A 23,945-nucleotide genomic window follows, 5' to 3' on the forward strand; every position below is an offset into this window, starting at 1 on the left:
GGGAGGAATTAATCGCTGTTTCACTTGACAATGAGGAGAAATTTAGAATATTTCATATATCATATAATAAAATACAAAAGAAATTGTGAGTGGATGACGTCATCAGTCTCCTCATTTGCATACCGACCAGGATGTGCATACAACTGTTTTGTGAAATTAAGCAAAACTTTGAAATGTCATAACTTTCTTATTTTACATCCGATTTTGATGAAATTTTCAATGTTATGCTTGTTGGATCTTTCTCTTCTTATTCAAATAAATGTTTTGTTGGGGTGGACTTGTCCTTTAATATTGTATGTTTTCGGAGTCTTTTTTAGCTCCATGCTTTAATGGTGAAGCCAACTGTCTCACTCATCATTTCCAAACAGATATGAATGATTTGGGTGTCACAAGAGCTGATAAATCGAACTTGTGATGTAAGAGATTTGTGTCACAAAGTTGATCAACCATAGTTAAACTGCAACTTTAGATCAGGGTTTGATTAAGCAAGACCTCGGAATACGGGTTGATTCCAACGACCGTGTTTCTGAAGCACCAATGATTATGAATATTAAAAATAGAATAAATTAACGATTGGCAGTATAACCACCATCTGGTGTCATTGCTTCCACAAGTAGCGATCGTCGCCCAACATTTTACTCAGTTTTCGGTTTGACTCTGCGTAGAAATTCACTAGCAGCTGACGTGTTTTGTTCATCATTGCTCCAACCTTCGTCAGCTTCTCAGCTCCTGAATTTTTTATTCTTTGAGTACAAATCACCTTCAAAGTTTGGTCCGGTAGACTATCTGTAATGTACATAAAGAAGCTTTCAATTACTCTGATAAAAAAATGCACTCATTTGTAATTGTAGCGCCGCAATTCCAAAAAAAAAGTTCAACAAACGTTGACCAACTAATCAGTCAGGAGAAGAGTAAGAAAAACCATCAGTGCCACTGAAGATAATAATATTATTCATTAAGTGGTAAAACAAAAGTAAACGAATTTCTTTCTCTTCTCCATTAACTCTTCTTCCTCCTTATTCTTTGCTGTTCTTAGTGCCTGCTTCATTCTATAAGGTTCTTGCGTAGCCAAATGATGATGGATGGGGGGGGGGGCAATATTGAATGAGGAGAGGAATGGCGCAAATTTTAAACCAAAGGCGTAGGCTGGTTTGTATGAGGCGCCGAATGTACCAATATTATATAGAACAATTATTTGTTATATAATCATTATTTATTAAATAATAACTATTATTTATATATAATTTACATTTTATTTGTAAATAACTACTATTATATAAAATATCATTTCTAATTATTTATATATAATTCCAAGTAATACTTCATTATTTGTAAATAATAATAGTTCGACATTCCATTATTTATAAATAATGATTATTTGTTTTTCATTATTTATAAATAATGATTATTTGTTTTTCATTATTTATAAATAATGATTATTTGTTTTTCATTATTTACAAATAATGATTATTTGTTTTTCATTATTTATAAATAATGATTATTTGTTTTTCATTATTTATAAATAATGATTATTTGTTTTTCATTATTTACAAATAATGATTATTTGTTTTTCATTATTTATAAATAATGATTATTTGTTTTTCATTATTTATAAATAATGATAATTGGTTTTTCATTATTTATAAATAATGATTATTTGTTTTTCATTATTTATAAATAATGATTATTTGTTTTTCATTATTTACAAATAATGATTATTTGTTTTTCATTATTTATAAATAATGATTATTTGTTTTTCATTATTTATAAATAATTTGTTGAGTTTTCCATTATTTATAAATAATGATTATTTGTTAAATAATGAAAACGTCTACTTCATTATTTATAAATAATTTTTTCGAGTGCACCATTATTCTCATTATTTATAAATAATCATTATTTAATGTTCGAGTTTTCCATTATTTATAAATAAAGATTATTTGTTAAATAATGAAATATCTACTTCATTATTTATAAATAATAATTTTGTTTCAATATCCCATTAATCATTATTTATAAACAATTTTTACAGTTTGCCATTATATACAAATAATCATTATTTATATACAAATAACCATTATTTATTAAATAATGCCATTATTTATTAAATAATGCCATTATTTATTAAATAATGCCATTATTTATTAAATAATGGAAAACTCGCTATAACATGCAAATGTGGGACCGCCCATGATATGAATATTCATGATGCGATTTCCTTTTTCGTGATTTTTCTTCACAAATTTTTGTCCATTTCCTCTTCATAATGACATTTCTTGAAGCAATTTTCTAGGGATATGGTCTGATTGTAATATTCTTCATTTTCTATATAACTTCGTCTTCGTAGAAATATCAAAAAGTGTAATTTTATACGATTTTTCCTACAGTTCACAATCCCCATAGGCGCGCGTGTACGGTAGGGACAACCGGTGAATCGACGGAGTGCTCTTCATCGAAATACTACGTTGGTTGGTCCCCGGAAGTGGCGGGCGGAATTTAGCCCGAATCCTCGATGGAAGTCGATCAAGTGCATATGAGCTGAGAGAGTGAAATATCAGTGTACTTGTACAGGCCCTTCTACTTTTTATAAATATTTCTTGTTGCTTTTTTTGTTAAGTTAATTTTTCCTGGTGTAGAGATAAGTTTCAGTTCTAATAATGCACTTCAAATACATTTTGGAGTGTCTGTTTGAGGCGTTTGGGGCGATTTCACCCTGGCCCCAAAATGCTCGCAACGACAATACGGGGGCATGATGACCCCTAAATTTTTAAAAACTTATTTTTCTATTGAAAATTATCACAAAATTCACCAAAAGTGTGCACGAAAGCCTTCGTATTTCACTTTTAAAACTCCAAAAAGTGCCCAAATGACAAGCTTGGTCGCTTCGCTGTGTCGCTTTCAACTTGAGAAAGTTTACGCGTCTGCTTCCCCCCCCCCCCTCCTCCGAAAGAAATTATGTATACGGCCATGCTCTAAAGAGCCTGGCACATTGATTTATGTATACTTTCATTTTCATTATTTTTATCTCATTATCAACATGGCCTTACGCAGAATTTTTTCCAGGGGGGCCGGGGCCGGAGCATGACGCGCGTAAACTTTCTCAAAAAAATCTTGAAAGCAAGACAGCCACGGGACCAAGCCCAAATGACAAGCTTGGTCGCTTCGCTGTCTCGCTTTCAACTTGAGAACGTTTACGCGCGTCTGCCCCCACCCCCGAAATAAATTCTGTGAACGGCCATGCTCAAAAGAGCATATGGCACATTGATTTATATGTACTTTTCATTTTCATTATTTTTATCACATTATCATCATGGCCTTACACAGAATTTTTACCGGGGGGGGGGGGGGAGCAGCTAGGACGCGCGTAAAGTTTCTCAAAAAAATCTTGAAAGCGAGACAGCGACGCGACCAAGCTCAAATGACAAGCTTGGTCGCTTCGCTTTTTCAAGATTTTTATGAGAAAGTTTACGCGCGTCCTGCTCCCCCCACCCCCCCCCCCCGGAAAAAATTATGCGTAAGGCCATGATGATAATGAGATAAAAATAATGAAAATGAAGTATACATAAATCAATGTGCCAGGCTCTTTAGAGCATGGCCGTATACATAATTTCTTTCGGAGGAGGGGGGGGGGGAAGCAGACGCGTAAACTTTCTCAAGTTGAAAACGACACAGCGAAGCGACCAAGCTTGTCATTTGGGCACTTTTTGGAGTTTTAAAAGTGAAATACGAAGGCTTTCGTGCACACTTTTGGTGAATTTTGTGATAATTTTCAATAGAAAAATAAGTTTTTAAAAATTTAGGGGTCATCATGCCCCCGTATTGTCGTTGCGAGCATTTTGGGGCCAGGGTGAAATCGCCCCAAACGCCTCAAACAGACACTCCAAAATGTATTTGAAGTGCATTATTAGAACTGAAACTTATCTCTACACCAGGAAAAATTAACTTAACAAAAAAAGCAACAAGAAATATTTATAAAAAGTAGAAGGGCCTGTACAAGTACACTGATATTTCACTCTCTCAGCTCATATGCACTTGATCGACTTCCATCGAGGATTCGGGCTAAATTCCGCCCGCCACTTCCGGGGACCAACCAACGTAGTATTTCGATGAAGAGCACTCCGTCGATTCACCGGTTGTCCCTACCGTACACGCGCGCCTATGGGAATTGTGAACTGTAGGAAAAATCGTATAAAATTACACTTTTTGATATTTCTACGAAGACGAAGTTATATAGAAAATGAAGAATATTACAATCAGACCATATCCCTAGAAAATTGCTTCAAGAAATGTCATTATGAAGAGGAAATGGACAAAAATTTGTGAAGAAAAATCACGAAAAAGGAAATCGCATCATGAATATTCATATCATGGGCGGTCCCACATTTGCATGTTATAGCGAGTTTTCCATTATTTAAGTAATGGCATTATTTAATAAATAATGGCATTATTTAATAAATAATGGCATTATTTAATAAATAATGGTTATTTGTATATAAATAATGATTATTTGTATATAATGGCAAACTGTAAAAATTGTTTATAAATAATGATTAATGGGATATTGAAACAAAATTATTATTTATAAATAATGAAGTAGATATTTCATTATTTAACAAATAATCTTTATTTATAAATAATGGAAAACTCGAACATTAAATAATGATTATTTATAAATAATGAGAATAATGGTGCACTCGAAAAAATTATTTATAAATAATGAAGTAGACGTTTTCATTATTTAACAAATAATCATTATTTATAAATAATGGAAAACTCAACAAATTATTTATAAATAATGAAAAACAAATAATCATTATTTATAAATAATGAAAAACAAATAATCATTATTTGTAAATAATGAAAAACAAATAATCATTATTTATAAATAATGAAAAACAAATAATCATTATTTATAAATAATGAAAAACCAATTATCATTATTTATAAATAATGAAAAACAAATAATCATTATTTATAAATAATGAAAAACAAATAATCATTATTTGTAAATAATGAAAAACAAATAATCATTATTTATAAATAATGAAAAACAAATAATCATTATTTATAAATAATGAAAAACAAATAATCATTATTTGTAAATAATGAAAAACAAATAATCATTATTTATAAATAATGAAAAACAAATAATCATTATTTATAAATAATGAAAAACAAATAATCATTATTTATAAATAATGGAATGTCGAACTATTATTATTTACAAATAATGAAGTATTACTTGGAATTATATATAAATAATTAGAAATGATATTTTATATAATAGTAGTTATTTACAAATAAAATGTAAATTATATATAAATAATAGTTATTATTTAATAAATAATGATTATATAACAAATAATTGTTCTATATAATATTGGTACATTCGGCGCCTCATAGGTTTGAGCATGCGGAGTTGCACATCCTGGGGAGGGGGAACTAAAGTGGTATAGGGGGTGCACATCTTGGGGAGGTGGAACAAAGATTGGAAAATCAACTGTTGAAAGCAGAAGGGGTACAAATTTCGTTTTGCTTGCCAGTGTCGGAACTCCACTGCCTCCACGTGCACCCAGCCTACGCCCTTGTAAACATGTCCCGGATGTTTTTTTCCTCAAAATTTGAAGCGAAATTCCGTTCAATCTGCCCCATATCCATACTTTATTATGCTAGTGTAACAGCTCGGTAATGTGCTGTTGTGATGAAAAATATAAACATATCTTCAAATGTGTTTCAAAGACTATTGTCACTATAAATATGCTTACACAGCTCGATATTTTTTCTTCGATATTTCTAAATTTTTCACCCATACATGTACAGCAAGTAGCAACTGTGCAATGCTGTGTTGGTAGTGTGTTTGCCTTGTATTAACTGATTGTTTTGTTTGTTAAGCTTTATTTTTGTAAATACTGCCTTTTGTTACAATAACTCTAATATGTTTTAATAACTTGTAAATATTGTAATTTTACCTTGATTATGATTTAATAAAACATACAAATATAAAAAAGACTATTGTCACATTTTTTTTATTTGCGAAACAAAGATTGAATTAGATTGAATTTAACTGAAAAGTTGTCAATATTATCTAGCCAAATTAAAAGCAAGATTCAATTTTAGATCCACAGCGTGCGCAGTCATATCAGCCTGGACTCCTTTCCAACCGAATGTGCAGTGTACGTGCACGCTATGGATATAAAATTGAATCTCGCCAATAACTTTTTATATGTGATTTTGGCGTATATCACCCTCTCAACAAGTCGATAGTACTCTAAAGCTTCCGTAGATACTTTCCCCAGTTTTAAAGGATTCCAACCCTATGGAGTATTCAGAACGGCTTTATAGTACAGCCTAAGTGGCAGACCCCCCCCCCCCTCCCCGATTTATTTTTAAGACAATAGAAAAGTGTGCAAATTATCGATGACTCCCCGGAGTCGGGGGGGGGGGGTTAAGGAAAGACTTTTTTGGCTTGTGAACCCCTTTCTTTTTGGTGCCCCTTCCCCGAGGAAGACTTGGATCCACCACCGGGGCTCTATTCATGCTACCTTTGCCATACTTACCAAGTTCTAGATACTTTAATACTTCTGAATAAACCTTAGGGCAGTTTTTTCTCCAGTCATCAAGTCTTTGGATCCGTATTTGTTCCCATGGAAATACCTTCGCCCAGTCTCGAATAAAAACGCTGTATAGGCCAGTATTTAGTGTCTGTATTCAGCGACATTTTGTCAATTGAAGAGAGAAATCATAATAAACTACATTAGAATTTGAATTGTTACAAGATCACCAAGTTATACACACTTAGAAAACATGAAAAGGGGGGCTCTTAGAAGGTTCCAAACTTGTTTCGTATTTGGAACCTTTAAAGGTTCCGTAAAAGGTTCTAAATCACTTCCAACGGCCTTTTTAGAACGGAGGTCGAAAAATTCACGACCATGACTTCAGGTCAGGTGACTTGAAGTGTCCTGATTTAAGGTAAACTCTCAGGTGAGCATTTCCATTGCTGCATATATATATATATATATATGTATCGTATATATTTAATGTATACATATATTATGGGGGTGTGTGTGTGTGTGTGAAATTTTGTTTATAAACTTAAAGACGAACCTGACTCGTATACATGTAGCTGCATCACAGAAAGTAGAAAAAGCGCACGTACAAAGATATAGACGTCTTCCTATAAATTACTTTAAATTGGCGAAAACCGATCAACAAACCATTGTCGAAGGCCTATATATCACGGCACCTTTGGCCGCAGGAACCCTCACCCCCGAATGCACACACATATTTTATTCATTGCGAAAAAAGAAGCATTACATAGTCTGATGACAGCGAAATAAAGCACCGACAACTACACGAGTTCCTTTTCTCCTTCAAATGTTTGGACCCCTTACAACATGTACAAAGGCGATTAAAAATAACTTGATGATGTCCTAAAACGAAATGTATGATGTGAAAAAGGGAAGCAACCGATGATATATAGCATTTTTCTTCACGGTCGCACGACTTCAGGACTCGTTATGAAAATATAAATTTGACATTGCGGGTATCCAGCACCCTCTCACGGTAGTGTTATGTTTTCTTGAATAAATTGCAGTAATCCCACATTATTTAGAGACTAGATATCAGAAAGGGAGGCCTTCGGTCAAAGCTCATGTGCAGAAATTGTATGCCTAATCCTTGCCTGACGGTGTAATTTCTATCACTGAGGGAGGTATACAAAGTATGCAGATATTCTATTTTGCTAATATTCTAAGCGCTATGCCTGTTTGTGTTGAGCCTCTGTTTAGTCAAACCAACCTAGTTTAGGGTGGATTTGACCTCGAATAATTTGTGAAAGTTAATCGGATACCTTACCACGAAATTTCGGCGCCTCTCTGCATAAGCACACGCCCGTGCACTCAGACGAGTCCGACATTTGTTATATTCTGCGATTTCCGAGACCACGCCTTCGTGAAATTCTTCAACTGATCCCTTCTCGTGGTTGAAGTGAAGGTAATGGGAGTATAATCTGTCGGAGAAGACAGTCAACACAAAACGAGAAAACATGATGTTTGTGATGGGGATTTTGATGATAATAGCGAGTTTTCGCGATTGCAACGGGGACGGATTCTAGAACATAGTAAATGTATTTAAAATGCCCGTCAAATCACAATAGACAGCTGATATGTCTTTCTCGAAAATTGATGAAAGGGAGGGCAGAAGATTCGGAGCTGACGAAATATTGCAAAAACGTCGTTTGTCCAGGCTCACCGATTTTCGAGAAATACTGCTTTGTCATGAAGGGTTTTGTTTATAGATATTCCACGTTCCATAAAGCATCTGCATAGTGGTTGCAAAAATCCCTATTTATATTTCAAATTCAAATCGTATTTACCTACATAGCATATCAATAAAAACAAATAGCACTTAAAAATGCTAGCAATTGAGAAGATAACAACATGGGGGTGATATTTCATCTTTATTCCTGGAGTCAGATAGATGGAAGAATGATAATTAATAATAATAATAATAGGCATTTATATAGCGCCATCTATCTAGAAATATTCTATTCCGAGGCGCGTTGTTATTATCATTACCCCGGCTTTAGCTCGAGCTGCCTTTCAGCGCTCATGCATTCAAGGAATTAATCCTGCCGGGTACCCATTCACCTCACATGGGTCGAGTGCAGCACGGTGTGGATAAATTTCTTGCTGAAGGAAATTACGCCATGGCTGGGATTCATAAACTTTGAGTGAGCACTGTCAAGTTTTGCAAAGCTCGCAGAAATTAGTTTGTGCCCAAGATATTATGTGAGAAGGAAATGGAACGAACTTATCGTGCTGTACATTTCTCATAAATTTTGTGCATTTTCATTTCATGCAAATGAAAAGATGCATTGCATCCTGTTTGAAGTTGTTAAACATTCGCTATTTGAAGTTTTAAACGCAGTGTGTTTTAAAGCCGTAGCTAGGAAGACCTCTGTTTAAAGGAAACCAAAACACAAGAAGAGAAGCAATCTTATTGAAAAGAGTTAAATGAGAATAACAATTTAAAACAAGTTTCATCAAAATCGGTTGTGAAATAAGCAAGTTATGGACGTTTAAAGGGTCTTGTTGTACTTTCTATGGGGATCCTCAAATTGGCAAACATGCTCAAAAATTGCTGATTTTGTGGACAACTCTCTATTTGTTTTGTACACAGTTTTTCAGATTTTCCTCATTATCTTTCAAATTGCATATTGCCTCATTCTGAGTATAATATATGTCATGGGAAAATATAATTCACACCACATTTCAAGTTCAGGAGAAAATAGAGTTGAAATATATAAAATAAAGGGGAAAATCTGAAAAATTGTGTACAAAACAAACGGAGGGTTGTCCACAAAATCAGCCATTTACATGCATGTTTGCTAGTTTGAGGATCCCATAGAAAGTACAAGACTATTTAAACGTTCATAACTTGCTTATTTCACAACCGATTTTGATGAAACTTGTTTTAAATTGTTCCTCTCATTTTACTCAGAGAAGTATTGAAACAACACCATTTTGGAATCAAACCTATGCTGTTTTAAAACTAATTTGTGTTGTATAAACACCTATCTGGTGTTAGACTAATACCAAAACCGGTGTTGTTTAACACTTCTCATGGTGTGGACATATATATATTCCGGGCTGCTGTTAAATCAACACCGGAGTTTTTGCAGTGTACATACGCCTATGAAGATTTTACGGCACTATTTTTACCCAAGTGAAGAGGTACCGTTGCCGAGTGGTCTTAGGAGTCCGAGTATACATCATGCAAGTCATGGGTTCACTTCCCAACACGGTCCCTGTGGACCCTGATTAGGGGATTTTAACTGCATCGCTCCTTCAACTTGCGTCAAATAACATGAAATATGCTAAATGCATTATTTACGCGTTTATCATGCTTGAAAAGTGCTTTCATACCAAAATAATTTCGAAAATTACTCAAACATTCGTAGACCTGCGTCGGTTATTATGACAATTTTGCTGTTCTTGATAAATAGCAGATTTTCAAACATGTGGGTTTTGTCTACACTCTGTGCTCTCTCACTTCATCTGACAAAGAATTCAAACTTTGAGCATAAAATGTAAGGATATACTAATTTATAACAAAATCTATAACCCACCTGTCGATTGGATCTCTAAGTGTTATGATGATTTTTGCCTGTGGTTGTGCCGCATAAAGAAGGTCTGCTGTGGTACAGTTCGGACCATCATAATTCTCGCCAAAGAACTTCCTCCAGCTATAGAACTCATAGATCGTGGTCGGAGACCCATCGGCTTTGAAGGAAATCATATAGAAAGCTTATCACAGAAGTCTACATGAATTAAATTGTTAAATAACGTGAAAACATCCCTGCCTTTCAAACCTTTGCTTGACATGTTTATTCTCGAATATCAATCAAGGCTTCCCACATATTTTTTTTTTCACACGCAGTGGTTAATTTGATCGAAATTTACTTGAATTGTAAAGTAATAAAGTATAAAATATAAAGGTAACACAGACTGGTTTTATATCTCACCCAGGAAAGCAAGGATCCATTTCACTCGACATTTTCAAACCATTCTAAATTTTCAGCTAAAAAAATTGTTGCAATAGTCACAAGCTTTAATATGGCGTCACAAAAATGGTGCCCATTTTCATTATTTTGACATGACCAAAGCTTTTCAGCAAAAATCGTGAATTCTGGCATTTTTTTTCTCCAAAAAGTTTAAATCTCGATATCAAATGATTTATGATTAATGGATAATGAAAGCGTGGCTTGATCTGTAACCATCTTACAAAACTAACTAATAGACATTGTACATTGACTTCATAATCTATATAGCCTCTATTCATTAATTTATTTATTTATCTATTTCAGTTTTATTTACGCAGGGTGGCCCTTTCAGTTATAGAACTGATTTACATAGAGGCCCTGCAACGATAAAAAGAACATATACATATTTTACAATGGACATATACATAAGATTCAATCATACCATGAAAATAAAATTAGGAAACGTATACATGTGAAGTTAAAAACAAAAAAAAACATTATATGTATATATACCCCCCCCCCAAAAAAAAAAAAAAAAAAAAAAAGTGGGGTCTAAACTAAAGCATCAGCGGAAAGGATTTACATTCAGTTTTGAATACTTGAAGGAATGTTGAATTTTTAAGATTAGAGGGAAACTTATTCCAGAGATACGGACCATAATATTGAAATGACTTTTTCATGGGGGCCTTTAAACAAGGCCCTGTGTCTGTTGTGATATTTATATGAAAAAAGACTATTCGCAAAAAGCCGAGTGAGTGCGAGGATCTCGACTAACGTCGCTTGCTCTCGCGCTCTCTCGGGCATCGCAAAATCTCGTCGTTTGCCACTATTCTCGTCTCAGCCACCGCTTGACGAGGAATATGGAGCCAAGTTGCAAGGCCTTGTCCAAATGCTTGATCTCATAACCCCCTCCTCAGATGATATATGAGTGCGGAGTTGTCATAGATGCGCCAGCTGCATATCACCAACGCTTGGGGGGGGGGGGGGGGTAATGGCTTAAGTCTCTTGGATGGCGGCGCTTTGTCGTCGATGCATGAGGTCTATGTTTTTTTTTTTTTAAGTAAAAGGGAAGTTCACCCTGAGGAAAAGTTTGTTGTAAAAAAGCAGCAAAATTATAACAAATAATGGTGAAGGTTTGAGGAAAATCCGTTTAAGACTACGAAAATTCTTAGAATTTTAAGTTTAGGATTGATGACGTCATAAACGAGCAGCTGCCCCATGTGTTAAGTAATATGAAATGCATATTAATCTCATTTTTTCAATGGTTCGTGGTGACTTATTTTTGCTTTCTTTTTAGGAGCGGGTATAAATGATTTGTATATTGATACACTTGGAGGTACAGTAAAAGCCATATCAATTTTCAGAGAAAATGAAATTTCATTTATTTTTTACCAAAATTCTAATAACTTTTTTATTCTTTGATGGATTTTTCTCAAACCTTCGACAATATTCTTTTAAATTATATTTTCTGCTATTTTTACCATCAGGGTGAACTTCCCCCTTAACGTTTCAGCGTATTGTTGATACGACGACGTACCTGTTACAAGCCATTTTCGCAGAGACTCATTCCGCTGGAACTGTTGAACCATTTTCGCTGACCTTAAATCCAGGTAAGTTGAGAAAGGCATAAACTCTAAGAGACGAGGAAGAACATATGAAGAAATACATTTGAAAATTGGAAGTAACAACTCATTGTTGCGACGCTTCGCCAATTATTGATTGGCTTCTGCGGGCGAATGGCGATTCCGTTGAAGAGGAGGTCCTTATTTTGTATCTTTAATGATCTTGTATCTGTATCCAGCGCGCGAAAGACGGCTTGGAATCTTTGGAATTGCCCGGTCTCACACGTGAGACAGTCGTCTTTCGCGAGCTGGACAGCATAGTCCATTGATGTTCTATTCTGGTCATCTGGTTTATGCAATCTGTCCATCCTGCTATGTCAGGCTATATTGCTATCTTGCTTTGAAATTTGCCTACCCTAACGTGGAAATAAGAAAACGTAATTTGAGGAAAAAATGCCCATGAGGTAACTTCAAACAGGGGCCCATTTCCTAAAACTTGTTATAATAACAAACCTACATAAACAGTGTTAAGCTACTGAATCCAGGTTTGATTAGCTGGTTGTGAACTTGTAGAAATTGTGCATTTGTTACTACAACAAGTCGCATTTAAATGCTTAGTTGCGTACGGTATAAAAGGCACAAAAAGGTATGATGACCGCATGGTCTGGGGACCGTTTCACGAAAGGACTTGTCGGACGTTTCATCCGACAAATCCTGTTTTATCCGACAATTACCATTTTAACAGTGCCTCTCAGCCAATCAAAATCTAGGGAAGATGTCAAGGGAGTGTTTCATCAACATTTTCATCCGACAAGTTGTCAGATCTGACATCTTTCTCTGATGTTGATTGGCTGAGAGGTACTGTTACTATGGTAACTGTCGGATAAAATGGGACTTGTCGGATAAAACGTCTGACAAGTCCTATCATAAAATGCTCCCCAGGTCTGACAACTTGTCGGACAAAATGTTGATGAAACGCTCGCAAGATCATGTAATAAGACGCCTATACTACTGCATATTGATCAATAAGACTGCGAGTTGCATATCATGTACGCGTCGGCATTGAAGTACGAAATGTAAGTCATACTTAAATCTTTGTGAACCACTCCTAGGTCTATTTCTTACGATTTCTCTCCGGCGTCCACCATTCAGACTCCTTTTCATCAGAACAGAAGGAAAGTTGAGGGTGTAACTTCAGTTTTTCCCATAGTTCAGTGGTTCCACACTTCGTAATTCCAATGATATAGAAATGAGGCAAGCACCGCAGCACTTCTCTGCCTTTCTCTCTGATCATAAAACACGGACCTTTGTATCCCGGAAGAAACTCCTTCGGGATACCCTCGAAAAACCCCTGAAAGTAAAAATGAACATGAGCATATTCAAGTGATAATAATATTGGGAATATATTCGGAAAATGCATGCCCCCACACTAGTTAACCAGTGGCCTCGGAATAGAAGGGGGGCTTGGGGATGCTTCAGCCCCCCTTTTCCAAAACCACGTAGGCCCACAAAAACGAAAGAATTACCATCTTTGTGATTTTGGCATGGTCAGCCACAAAATTCCTGCTCAGCCCCCCCCCCACACACACACTTACAAAATCGCCCCTATTAACCTCCCTACACATACAAAGAGACGAGCACTCAATGTATTCGTACACTTAAAGAATAAAAGAAATTAGATGATCTCTGAGTTCAAAGATCTTGAATGTAGTAGGCCTAAATTATTCAGAACAACGATATATATATATATAATAATGTTCTCACCACCTTTCGTCCGTTTTTTGAAACTTATACCTTGGTCACATTTGTTCTACGGCGGCCGTACGGCGAGTCGAAAACAGCCGTTTTATTCATTTTTTGTTCAAACCACCTACATGTATATGTATAGCTGGTACAAAAAAAAAATGTTAAAACGGCTGTTTTTTACTCGCCGTACGGCCGCCGGAGAACAAATGTGACCAAGGTATTAGCCTCAGAATGCCACGGCGCCGTAGCTTTAAGCACCAGACAACCCGACCACTGGGAAGGGCGAGTGGTCAGAGCGAATAAAACGAATAAACAGCTATTCAACCTCACAGAACCTTTCCGGTGACACGACATTTGCTCCTGCGACAATTACTCCGATCTTAATATCTCACAGTGAATAGGGATAGAGTTATAATTATAGGCCAGGGGTGTGAGTGGTTACAAATAAAAAGATCTGAAAAAAGCTGAAGAGTTTTGAAAAAGTCTGAAATAGAAAGAGCTCCCATACTTTTTGTGCATAGGAAGGCCAAAAAATAAGCTGAAATTAAGTTGAAAATCAAGACAAAAAAATCTGAAATCAGATAAAAATCTGAACTCTCACACCCCTGTTATAGGCCTACATGTAATAGAGTTTTGGTTCGGAATAATGTAAAGATAAGAATTAGGGTCTATTTAGTTTTGTAGGTTAGGCTTTATGATCGGCTTTGTGCGCAGATTTTCCATCGGAGCAATTGTCGCCGGAGCGAATGTCATGAAACCTCATTTCCATTGTCGGGTGTAGATGAATAGTGAAAAAAAAAAAGACAAATCGCCATGCCCTTAGTTCGATCTAACCGTATGATTTGATGTTTTAGTGTAAGGAACAATGATTACTAACATTGAAAACTATTACAAAACATCATGCGAGTTGTTCACAAAGATTGAAGTATGACATATGGGGCAGTGCATGTGTCCAAAAATCGATCATGCATCTAAGTTCATTAATGGCATTTTGTGCTTGATTGCTGCTATTCTTCGTGTAGCAAGCACTTAAAACTTCCAATTAGTTGAAATTTACATTTCAATCATATATTTGCAATTTACTGCAAATATTTTCTTTCAACGCCCCCTTCAGTTGCGTATGGCACATGTATATAAAGCATCACCGCAGTGGTCAGATCATGTGCACGGGGCGCGCATTACAATCGTATCAATCAACCAGATAACGCGTAACAAGTTCGCGTTGGGGTTTAGGCATGAATCTTGCGAAACACCCCCTTGTTGCTAAATAATTGGGGATAGACAATAGGAGGCGTTGCTGCAAAAAGGTTCACCAGAGCTGTCTTCCATTTCGGTATTATCTAAGCATATTTTGGCATTTTTCGCCTTTCCGTCCGAGCTGACTCTACGAAAACCGATTGATAATTGTTTTTTCGATCGATCTAACCGGTCTGTAAATAGTATGAATATCGTAAGATCATCGTAAGCCATCCTTAGAAGATCGTACGATTACCAGCAGCGTACGATATCACTACGTGGTTTCTACGGAACTTCTAGACCAAACAAAAATGGCGCATAGGCGACAATATTCGTCTGACAGTACTCACCGGTTTTCCCATTCTGCGTAGAATATTTGATGTGCACTTGTTCTCCAGTCGAAAATCGGGCCTCACCGGCCTCTCGGCTCTTAACACTCCTGAAATAATCATTTAAAATATCATTAGCGAGTTTAGCACTGGGAGGCAGAATGAATTCAAGAAGATAGAAATGGTATAGAAATGACTGTCAAATGACAATGAACAGCTGGGAGGTCTTTGTCGAAAATTGGTGAACGGAATAGCAATTCGTCCAAGGTTCGGAGCTGACGAGAAATTTCAGGTATTTGTCGTTTGTCCCGAGTCGAGGAAGAAACTGCTGTTTCGATTCACCAATATTCGACAAAGATTTCTTGGTTGCGCATTGGCATGAAGGGCATTCGACAATACACTTCCTACATTCTTAAAAGCATGCTGACCAATATTGAGGTGAAAGTAAACCCCTTGATTATTTGACGACCAAGAAAGGACTTAAATTCGGCAATTTAGAAATGATTGGTAGAAAATCATCACGGCATTGTTTGCTTGATTGATTGATCATGTAGATTGATTTATTGATAGGACTTATTTCACTTCAAGTTGAAATGGGCTCCGTTTCATAAAGACTTGTTATAATAACATATGCAATATTTCTATAACAAATTTAGTATCAGCCAATCAGATCGAAGGATTTAAGTGGTTTATAACTGTTATTTGTAAATTTGTTATTGTAACAAGTTTTATGAAACGGACCCAGAACAATTAAAACATAATGAAGTGAAATAGAAACCCTCTGCGAAGCATGTCTTGTTACTGAAAGTTTCCTAATAGATAAGACATGAAAAAGGGAAATGATATTATCATCTGCAGTTGGAGTGCACATACAAATACATTTTGTTTTCCTCTCATGATTCTTTTTTTAAAATAAATGTGAAGAATCCTCTGTCTGCTGATGGTGTGTGCTTATTTCAACGCATGGCTGGCTACTCATGAAATTGATATGTCACCGTACCCACTAGAGCAATGTCGTACATCAATCATAGACATATATATTTTTATTTCATTTGAGTTTTATCAGTTGAAAAAAAGAAGGAATTATGCAGGTACGTGGTATTAAAAAATACCGTGTGTGTGAAAAAAAAGACACCTCACAAATCTCCAATGTAAGGAAAAAAATATGTAATGAACGCCTAATCATTACGGCTGGGAAGCGTATCCTCTCCCCCAAAAGTGATACCATTTTTTTATAATCAGTAGGTATTATTTGCAGCGATGTCAATTTTGATTTGCTCCAAAGTAAGACATGACTATGTACAATGAATGAATCCAGATGTCAATGATGTCATAATCATACATGAGTAAGCATATCTGCAAAGCCGTTTTCACTGAGATTAACTTAAGAATTGATGCTAAAAAGTGTTTATTAAATAACTATCATGTGAATTATATGTGTTTTGAAATAGATTCTAATGCATCATGACCCCACTGGCATCTGAATTTATTCATTGCAGTCATGTTTTACTTTGGCGCAAATCAAAATTTACATCACTGCAAAGAATACCTCCTTATCATCCAAGCGTGAATACATACCACATAAACAGTATCAAATTAGTTGGGAGAACGTACTCTTTTAAGCCATATATAACAATTATGTGTTTATGACATATTTTTTCATTATATTGGGGATTTGTGAGGTGTCAATTTTTTATTTTACTCACATGATAGTTTAACTGAGCTTTGTTCGAACGAAATCAATCACCAAGGATGGGAAGGGACGGGTTAATTTCATCACCGTTTGGTCTCCTTTACTTAACCGCAAGTCCTATACTGCTTACAATTTTTTTGCTACAGTGCGTCCCAGAAAAAACGAAACCGAGATTAAGCGATGATTTATCATAACTTAATCACAAATACAATAGACAAATGACCTACCATTGTAAAGCTTAGAATCTCCTCTTTCATCTGATATTACTTAGATTATTCCTCATTCACGCATGAGTGAGCAAAAACAATTTGAAGAAAGGATACCAAAAACTCATTTGGCGGGGGGTATCTAAATTTCAAAAAGAAAACCACATGCCTAAAAAGTTCAATATCTGCTCTTTTATTTGATACCTTGATCACAAAAAATGGTCAAGAAGTAAAAAAGTTATGTTCCCCCGAAACAATGCTTGTATTTCCATAATTTCATTAATAAACGTGTTTCCACCGGTTTCCCACAGAAGCTATCGCATGGTCAGCATGGCTGATCGTCAACAAAACGGAGTGTCGAGTGAGTTTGAGCGCTAACCTGTAAAACCTCTTCATTTTATGAAATTATTGAAATTCAAGCCTTATTTCAAACAAGTGGAACGCCTCTGGCTGTCTCGCCTGCATTACACAATTCAATATAGCAACAGTGCTGACTTTGAAAACAGCTATTGAATAATTATTCACAAAAGAAAACTCATATGATAATAAAATATTATGTCCATTGACCTTGGCTTTGACCATAATCATGTGACCAAAGACGTGTGCATAACATACTTGTTATTCATGTTTCATGAACTACATGTCCACATGTAGATTCATAAACGTTCAAAGTTATGATGACAATTCAACAAATACATGTACCCCCAATACGGCCAAAGTTCATTGACCTTGAATGACCTTTGATCTTGGTCATGTGACCTGAAACGCAAACAAGATATTCAGGGATACATGGTTACTCTTACATGTACATGTATGTCCAAGTTTCATGAACTCGATCTTTAAACTTTTAAAGTTATGACAATTCCACAAATACCCCCAACATTATCAAAGTACATTGACTCTAAAATTACCTTTGACCTTGGTCATGTGACCTGAAACTCGGGCAGGATCTTCGGTGATACACTACGGTATTACCATTATATCTAAGTTTCATGAACTACATTGTAAAGTCCATATACTTTTTAAGTTATGACGACATTTCAAAAACTTTAACCTTGGTTAAGATTTTGATATTGATTCTCCCAACATGGTCTATGAAGTTCATTGAGACATTTGACCCTAAATTACCTTTGACCTTGATCATGTGACCTGAAACTCAGGTACGATGTTCAGTAATACTTAATTACCCTTATGTCCAAGTTTCATGAATTAGGTCCATATTCTTTCTAAGTTATGATGACATTTCAAAAACTTCACCTTGGTTAAGATTTCAATGTTGACGACGCAGCCACCGCCGTCGGAAAAGCGGCGCCTATAGTCTCGCTCTGCTATGCAGGTGAGACATAATTGAAAAGATTATTAAATAAAATCCTGTTCATACAAGTAGGTCTACCAACTCTATTGTACATTTTCTCATTAGTCTTCCAATGTAGGCCTACAATGAAAAGTATAATTAATATATTGAACAATGGATCATTCTGTGGTAATAAACAATACATGTGCAGGTACATGTACTTTGAGTGACAATTGTTTGTCCCAGTGCCAAGCTGTATGATAATTATACAAAAAGAAATAATATCAAAACTTGGCAGAAGTCCATAAATAACTCATGTACATGTACATCTTTTTACATAGCACCCAACAATAGAAAATGGAAAAAATTACAAAGAATCACTTCACAACAAAGTCAACATTCCTTTTCTAAGCATCTGTGACAAGAATCGTTCAAAGGCCAACACATTTTATATTGCACAGTGTAATGAACATGTACTGTATGTATGTGTATAGTAAAATACAAGAGGGCATAGCTTCTGGCCTACATTTCCATGTACATGTACATCATGTAGGAATTTGTGACAAACTGTACAGAGTCATAAATCAATAAATGTACTTGTATGCAAGTGATGCAACTCTACATGCAACTCTATCTCTACAATACATGTTGTGGGTGTACATGTTAACATTACAATGTACATGTGAACATTACAATGTTGAACTGGGGTTTTTTATCATTAGGGGCATACAAAAGAGCTACATGGAAGTTCCAGTGCAAGAAAAAAAAAAACAAGTGGAATGCCTCTGGCCGTCTCACCTGCATCACGCAATTCAATATAGCAGCAGTGCTGATTTTGAAAACTACTATAACTCGCACAAGATGTTCAGTGATACTTGGTTACTCTTATTTCCACGTTTTATGAACTAGACCAATACACTTATAGAGATATGATGGCAATTCAACAAATACCCCCAACGTGGCCAAAGTTCTTTGACCTTACATGACCTTTGACCTTGATCATGTGACCTGAAACTCGCACAGGATGTTCAGTGATACTTGGTTACTCTTATTTCCACGTTTTATGAACTAGACCAATACACTTATAGAGATATGATGGCAATTCAACAAATACCCCCAACGTGGCGAAAGTTCTTTGACCTTACATGACCTTTGACCTTGATCATGTGACCTGAAACTCGCACAGGATGTTCAGTGATACTTGATTACTATTATGTCCAAGTTTTATGAACTAGACCAACACACTTTCAAATTTATGGCTGTAATTCAACAAATACCCCAATTTGGCCAAAGTTCATTGACCCTAAATGACCTTTGACCTTGATCATGTGACCTGAAACTTGCACAGGATGTTCAGTAATACTTGATTACTATTATGTCCAAGTTTCATGAATCAGATCCATAAACTTTCAAAGTTATGATGGTAATTCAACAGATACCCCCAATTCGGCCAAAGTTCATTGACCCTAAATGACCTTTGACCTTGGTCATGTGACGTGAAACTCATGCAGGATGTTCAGTGATACTTGATTAACCTTATGTATAAGTTTCATGAACTAGGTCCATATATTTTCTAAGTTATGATGACATTTCAAAAACTTAACCTTAGGTTAAGATTTTGATGTTGATTCCCCCAACATGGTCTAAGTTCATTGACCCTAAATGACCTTTGACCTTGGTCATGTGACATGAAACTCAGGCAGGATGTTCAGTAATACTTGATTAACCTTATGGCCAAGTTTCATGAACTAGGTCCATATACTTTCTAAGTTATGCTGTCATTTCAAAAACTTTGGTGTTGACGCCGCCGCCGCCGCCGCCGCCGCCGTCGCCGCCGCCGTCGGAAAAGCGGCGCCTATAGTCTCACTCTGCTATGCAGGTGAGACAATAACCAGAACTTTGTTATTTCTTGACCATTTTCTGTAATTGAGGTATCAAATTAAAGAGCAGATATTGAACTTTTTAAAAATGTGGTTTTCTTTTTGAAACCCAGATACAGCCCGCCAAATGACTTTTTGGTATCCCCTCTTCAAATTGTTTTTGCTCACTCATGCGTGAATGAGAAATAATTTGTATTTGTGATTAAGTTATGATAAATCATCGATAAATCTCGGTTTCGTTTTTTGTGGGACGCACTGTATATAAGAAGATGTCTCGACATTATTCAAATAATTTTGTAGAGTTGATTTTGGTTTAATTACACTAAAATCAACTGGGTTTATTTCGTCCTACATAACGGTCTATTTCCTCCAGTAGAGAGATTTATGTCAATGTGATTTGGTAGTTTTGTTTGAAAAACGAGCTGCATGACCCATCGTGGTGTAAAAACATGTTATGCAACGCGTCGAGGCCTTATGATTGACGAATGACACATCATTTTAAGGCTCATTGAGTATTATGGTAATTGTAGATTCAAAGAAAATACCATAAACACAATTGTCATCATTATTTGATAAGCCTAGTTTTTAGATCCGATAAACCTAGATTATCGAATTTAATGGTGAAGGGAAAAATTGACAGAAATCAAAATGACAGAATTAAAAATGGCAGGGGTAAAAATGGCAGAGGTAAAATAGGCAGAGGTAAAAAGGTTGAGTTAAATTGGCAGGGGTAAAAATAACAGAAGTCGATATAATGAAATAAATGCAAATTGAATTAATATTGAATTGAATTGCGATCCGTGAAAATGCATCTTTGAAAATATTATTATGGAAATGAAAGAAAAAGAAAAAAAAAGGTTTCTTTGTTCGAGTCTGGTCGGTGTTTACTCGTGGATAATCAGGAAGTATTTTCTACTAGCCTTGTTAACACGTGGGTCCTATAGTAGAGTAAAATTTTAGTATGCTTGGAATAAAATTCTAAAGACCAATGGTGACACAACATTTGCTCCGCGCTTAATTTCGTCTATGTTATAAAGGGTTAGGTTTAGCGTTGCAATAGGGTTTTATGTTAGGTTTAGGGTTGGGTTGAAGTTGATCATTCCATATAGTGTGTGGAATTTAGAGCGGTGCAATTGTCGTTGGAGCAATTGTCGCTGAAGCAAATGTCAAGGAACCCGATCAAGACGTAGGCTGTTTTTGTCGGAGTAAGTCGGAGGGGTCGGAGAAAGCCCAGATCAAAGGTTTCACCTATGTTACAAAATGTTTTTTTAAAATCAAGACACATAGAAGAAATGTTCTTCTTTATAAAGATACCCAAAAACATGAAATTTGGTCGATATTTAGTTTGAGCAGCAATGGCTAAATATAAAGGGGTGTTTTCGTCCGCACCAGGCTCATTAACACTGCAAAACCCCTCTAGTCATGAATATCACTTGGATAAAAGAAGCTACTTTTTGTGAACCTGCCGACTGACTGTAGAGGGTAAATTGGAACTCTTAAGATTTCCTTTATGTAATTCAGATACCGTATAGCAAATGGATTTTTCATATCCTTTAGTCATATTGCTCTTACTCACTAATGCGTGGATGAAAAATTGTCTAAGTTATACAAGATAAAAGAAAACACCAAGCTTTATAGTGATTTGCCATTGGTCAATTATTTTGTGATTAAACTTACTAGGACGCACTGTACAACGTGTCGAAGGAAAAGATAAACGAGGATCAACCATTGGCGGCGAAAGCCAAACAATTTAGGGGGGTCCACCTGAAATTTTTGGATGGACACAGGTAAAACATTTGACAAGCCCCCCCCCAAAAAAAAAAAAGGGTTATAAACTAAAATTTTTGGGGGGACCACCAACATTTTTCGTCAAGTAAAAAAAAAAGAAAAAAAGGTTATCAACCAAAATTTACAACAATTTAAGGGGGTCCACCTGAATTTAGGGGGGGACGCAGGAAACAAAATTAACAAGCAAAAAAAAAAGTTCTCAACACAAAATTTAGGGGGGGGGAGGGAATCGTCCCCCACCTCATTGTGGACCTAACCCCTTTTGCAAGCAAACTGAAATGAATCCAATCTATTTTGATTAAAAGGTGATTTTTCTTTGCCACTTTTATTGACGTTTTCATGTGAATTTCAAATTTTCTTTGTTTTCATCAGAGCGACTAAAATAATAGAGGCTTTGAGACAGAAAACAGTAAAAATTCATGAACAATGTACCTAACCCCTTTTGACAAATGAGCTCTTCAGAAGAGTTTGTTTGCAAAAGGCGTTAGGTCCACTCCCAAAAAAATATATTTTTTTAAATTCTCCCATGTTGCAATATTCTTATGCGAAACTAAATTTTCATGATACCCTACCATGAGAACATAAAATTAGGTATAAAAGAAATCTACCTGTCTCCATATTTTTTTTTTTTCTTTTCCAAAAAAAATCTGTGTGGACCTAACCCCTTTTGCAAACAAACTGAAATGGGCCAAACCACTTTTGAAAAAAAGGTGATTTTCTTTGCCATTTTAGATCACTTTTCAATTGGAATTTCAACTTTTTTTTTGTATCATCTAAAAATCTATACATTGAGACAAAAAAAAAATCTAAATTTGATGAAAAATGGGCCTAACCCAATTTGCAAGCGAGCTCTTCATATATATTCTAGGCTCAGTGTGCTTAATTTGTTCATTCAAACACTACTGACAAGATCAAATAGTACATTTCGACTTGTTTTTATTTGAAGCCGTACCATATGTTACTGTTTGTCTTCAGTAATTTGATTTATTTACCTCGGTTATCAGTCCTTTCTTTGTCATGTCATGGCAGGGCAGAAAACACAGCGGGTAACAGGGCCGCATCTTACAAAGAGTTACGATTGATCCAATCAACCACAGCTATGGAAAGCCAGAAGCTCCAACATCTAAAATGCATATGTGTTCAAAATGTTTTGTAGATAATGATGATATACTCATATATTGCTCATTGTTTTAACAATCGAGCGTGCTTCCTCTTTGTTTACAAAGGACGTTGTGCACATTTCTTGTAATAAAATAATTTTGACGATGATGGATGTCCATAGAGTAGAGGATGGTTGGATCTGTCACAACTCTTTGTAAATTGGGACCCTAACGTACCTCTAATGATTGCAAGGTTATCTGCAACATTCGTATGCTGGATGTTTCTGTACAACACCGCTATCGATCCGGAGAACGTCACAGCTAAAGCAAGGCCAATTATCTTTCGGCTTGGTAGATGCATATTCTGCTGATAAAAACAAACCATATAAGTAAAACAAGACGCTCAATGACACCTCACAAATCCACACTTTAAGGAAAAATTATGTCATGAACAGGTAATTGCCATAAATTTGCCTGTAAAGGTATTTTCGCCAACATAATTTCATACCACATCTCTGTGGTATGTGTTTACGCGTGGATAATCAGGAGGTATACTTTAATACTGAGA

General features: G+C 35.7%; 1 protein-coding gene across 1 annotated transcript; it reads right to left on the reverse strand.

The window, feature by feature from the left end:
• Positions 1-236: 236 nt before the first annotated feature.
• LOC129281267 (carbohydrate sulfotransferase 15-like) lies at positions 237-23,714 on the reverse strand. The gene is made up of 8 exons (XM_054917207.2): positions 23,615-23,714; positions 15,438-15,526; positions 13,231-13,456; positions 12,081-12,176; positions 10,130-10,283; positions 7,855-8,008; positions 6,558-6,702; positions 237-786 (listed from the first exon to the last, which is right to left on the reverse strand). Exons 2-8 carry the CDS (start codon positions 15,447-15,449, stop codon positions 599-601), a joined length of 975 nt encoding a protein of 324 aa, XP_054773182.2. The 5' UTR covers positions 15,450-15,526; positions 23,615-23,714; the 3' UTR covers positions 237-598.
• Positions 23,715-23,945: the final 231 nt, after the last annotated feature.

Source organism: Lytechinus pictus, chromosome 18 (genome assembly GCF_037042905.1).
Source record: "Lytechinus pictus isolate F3 Inbred chromosome 18, Lp3.0, whole genome shotgun sequence".
NCBI lineage: Eukaryota > Metazoa > Echinodermata > Echinoidea > Temnopleuroida > Toxopneustidae > Lytechinus > Lytechinus pictus.

Excerpts from the sequence above, each read along its gene's own strand:
- LOC129281267 (XM_054917207.2), bottom strand. Across the intron at positions 10,284-12,080 it reads GCGAAAATGGCTTGTAACAG|CCGATGGGTCTCCGACCACG; the intron begins GTACGTCGTCGT and ends TTTCCTTCAAAG. Across the intron at positions 787-6,557 it reads ATTAAAGTATCTAGAACTTG|ATAGTCTACCGGACCAAACT; the intron begins GTAAGTATGGCA and ends TGTACATTACAG.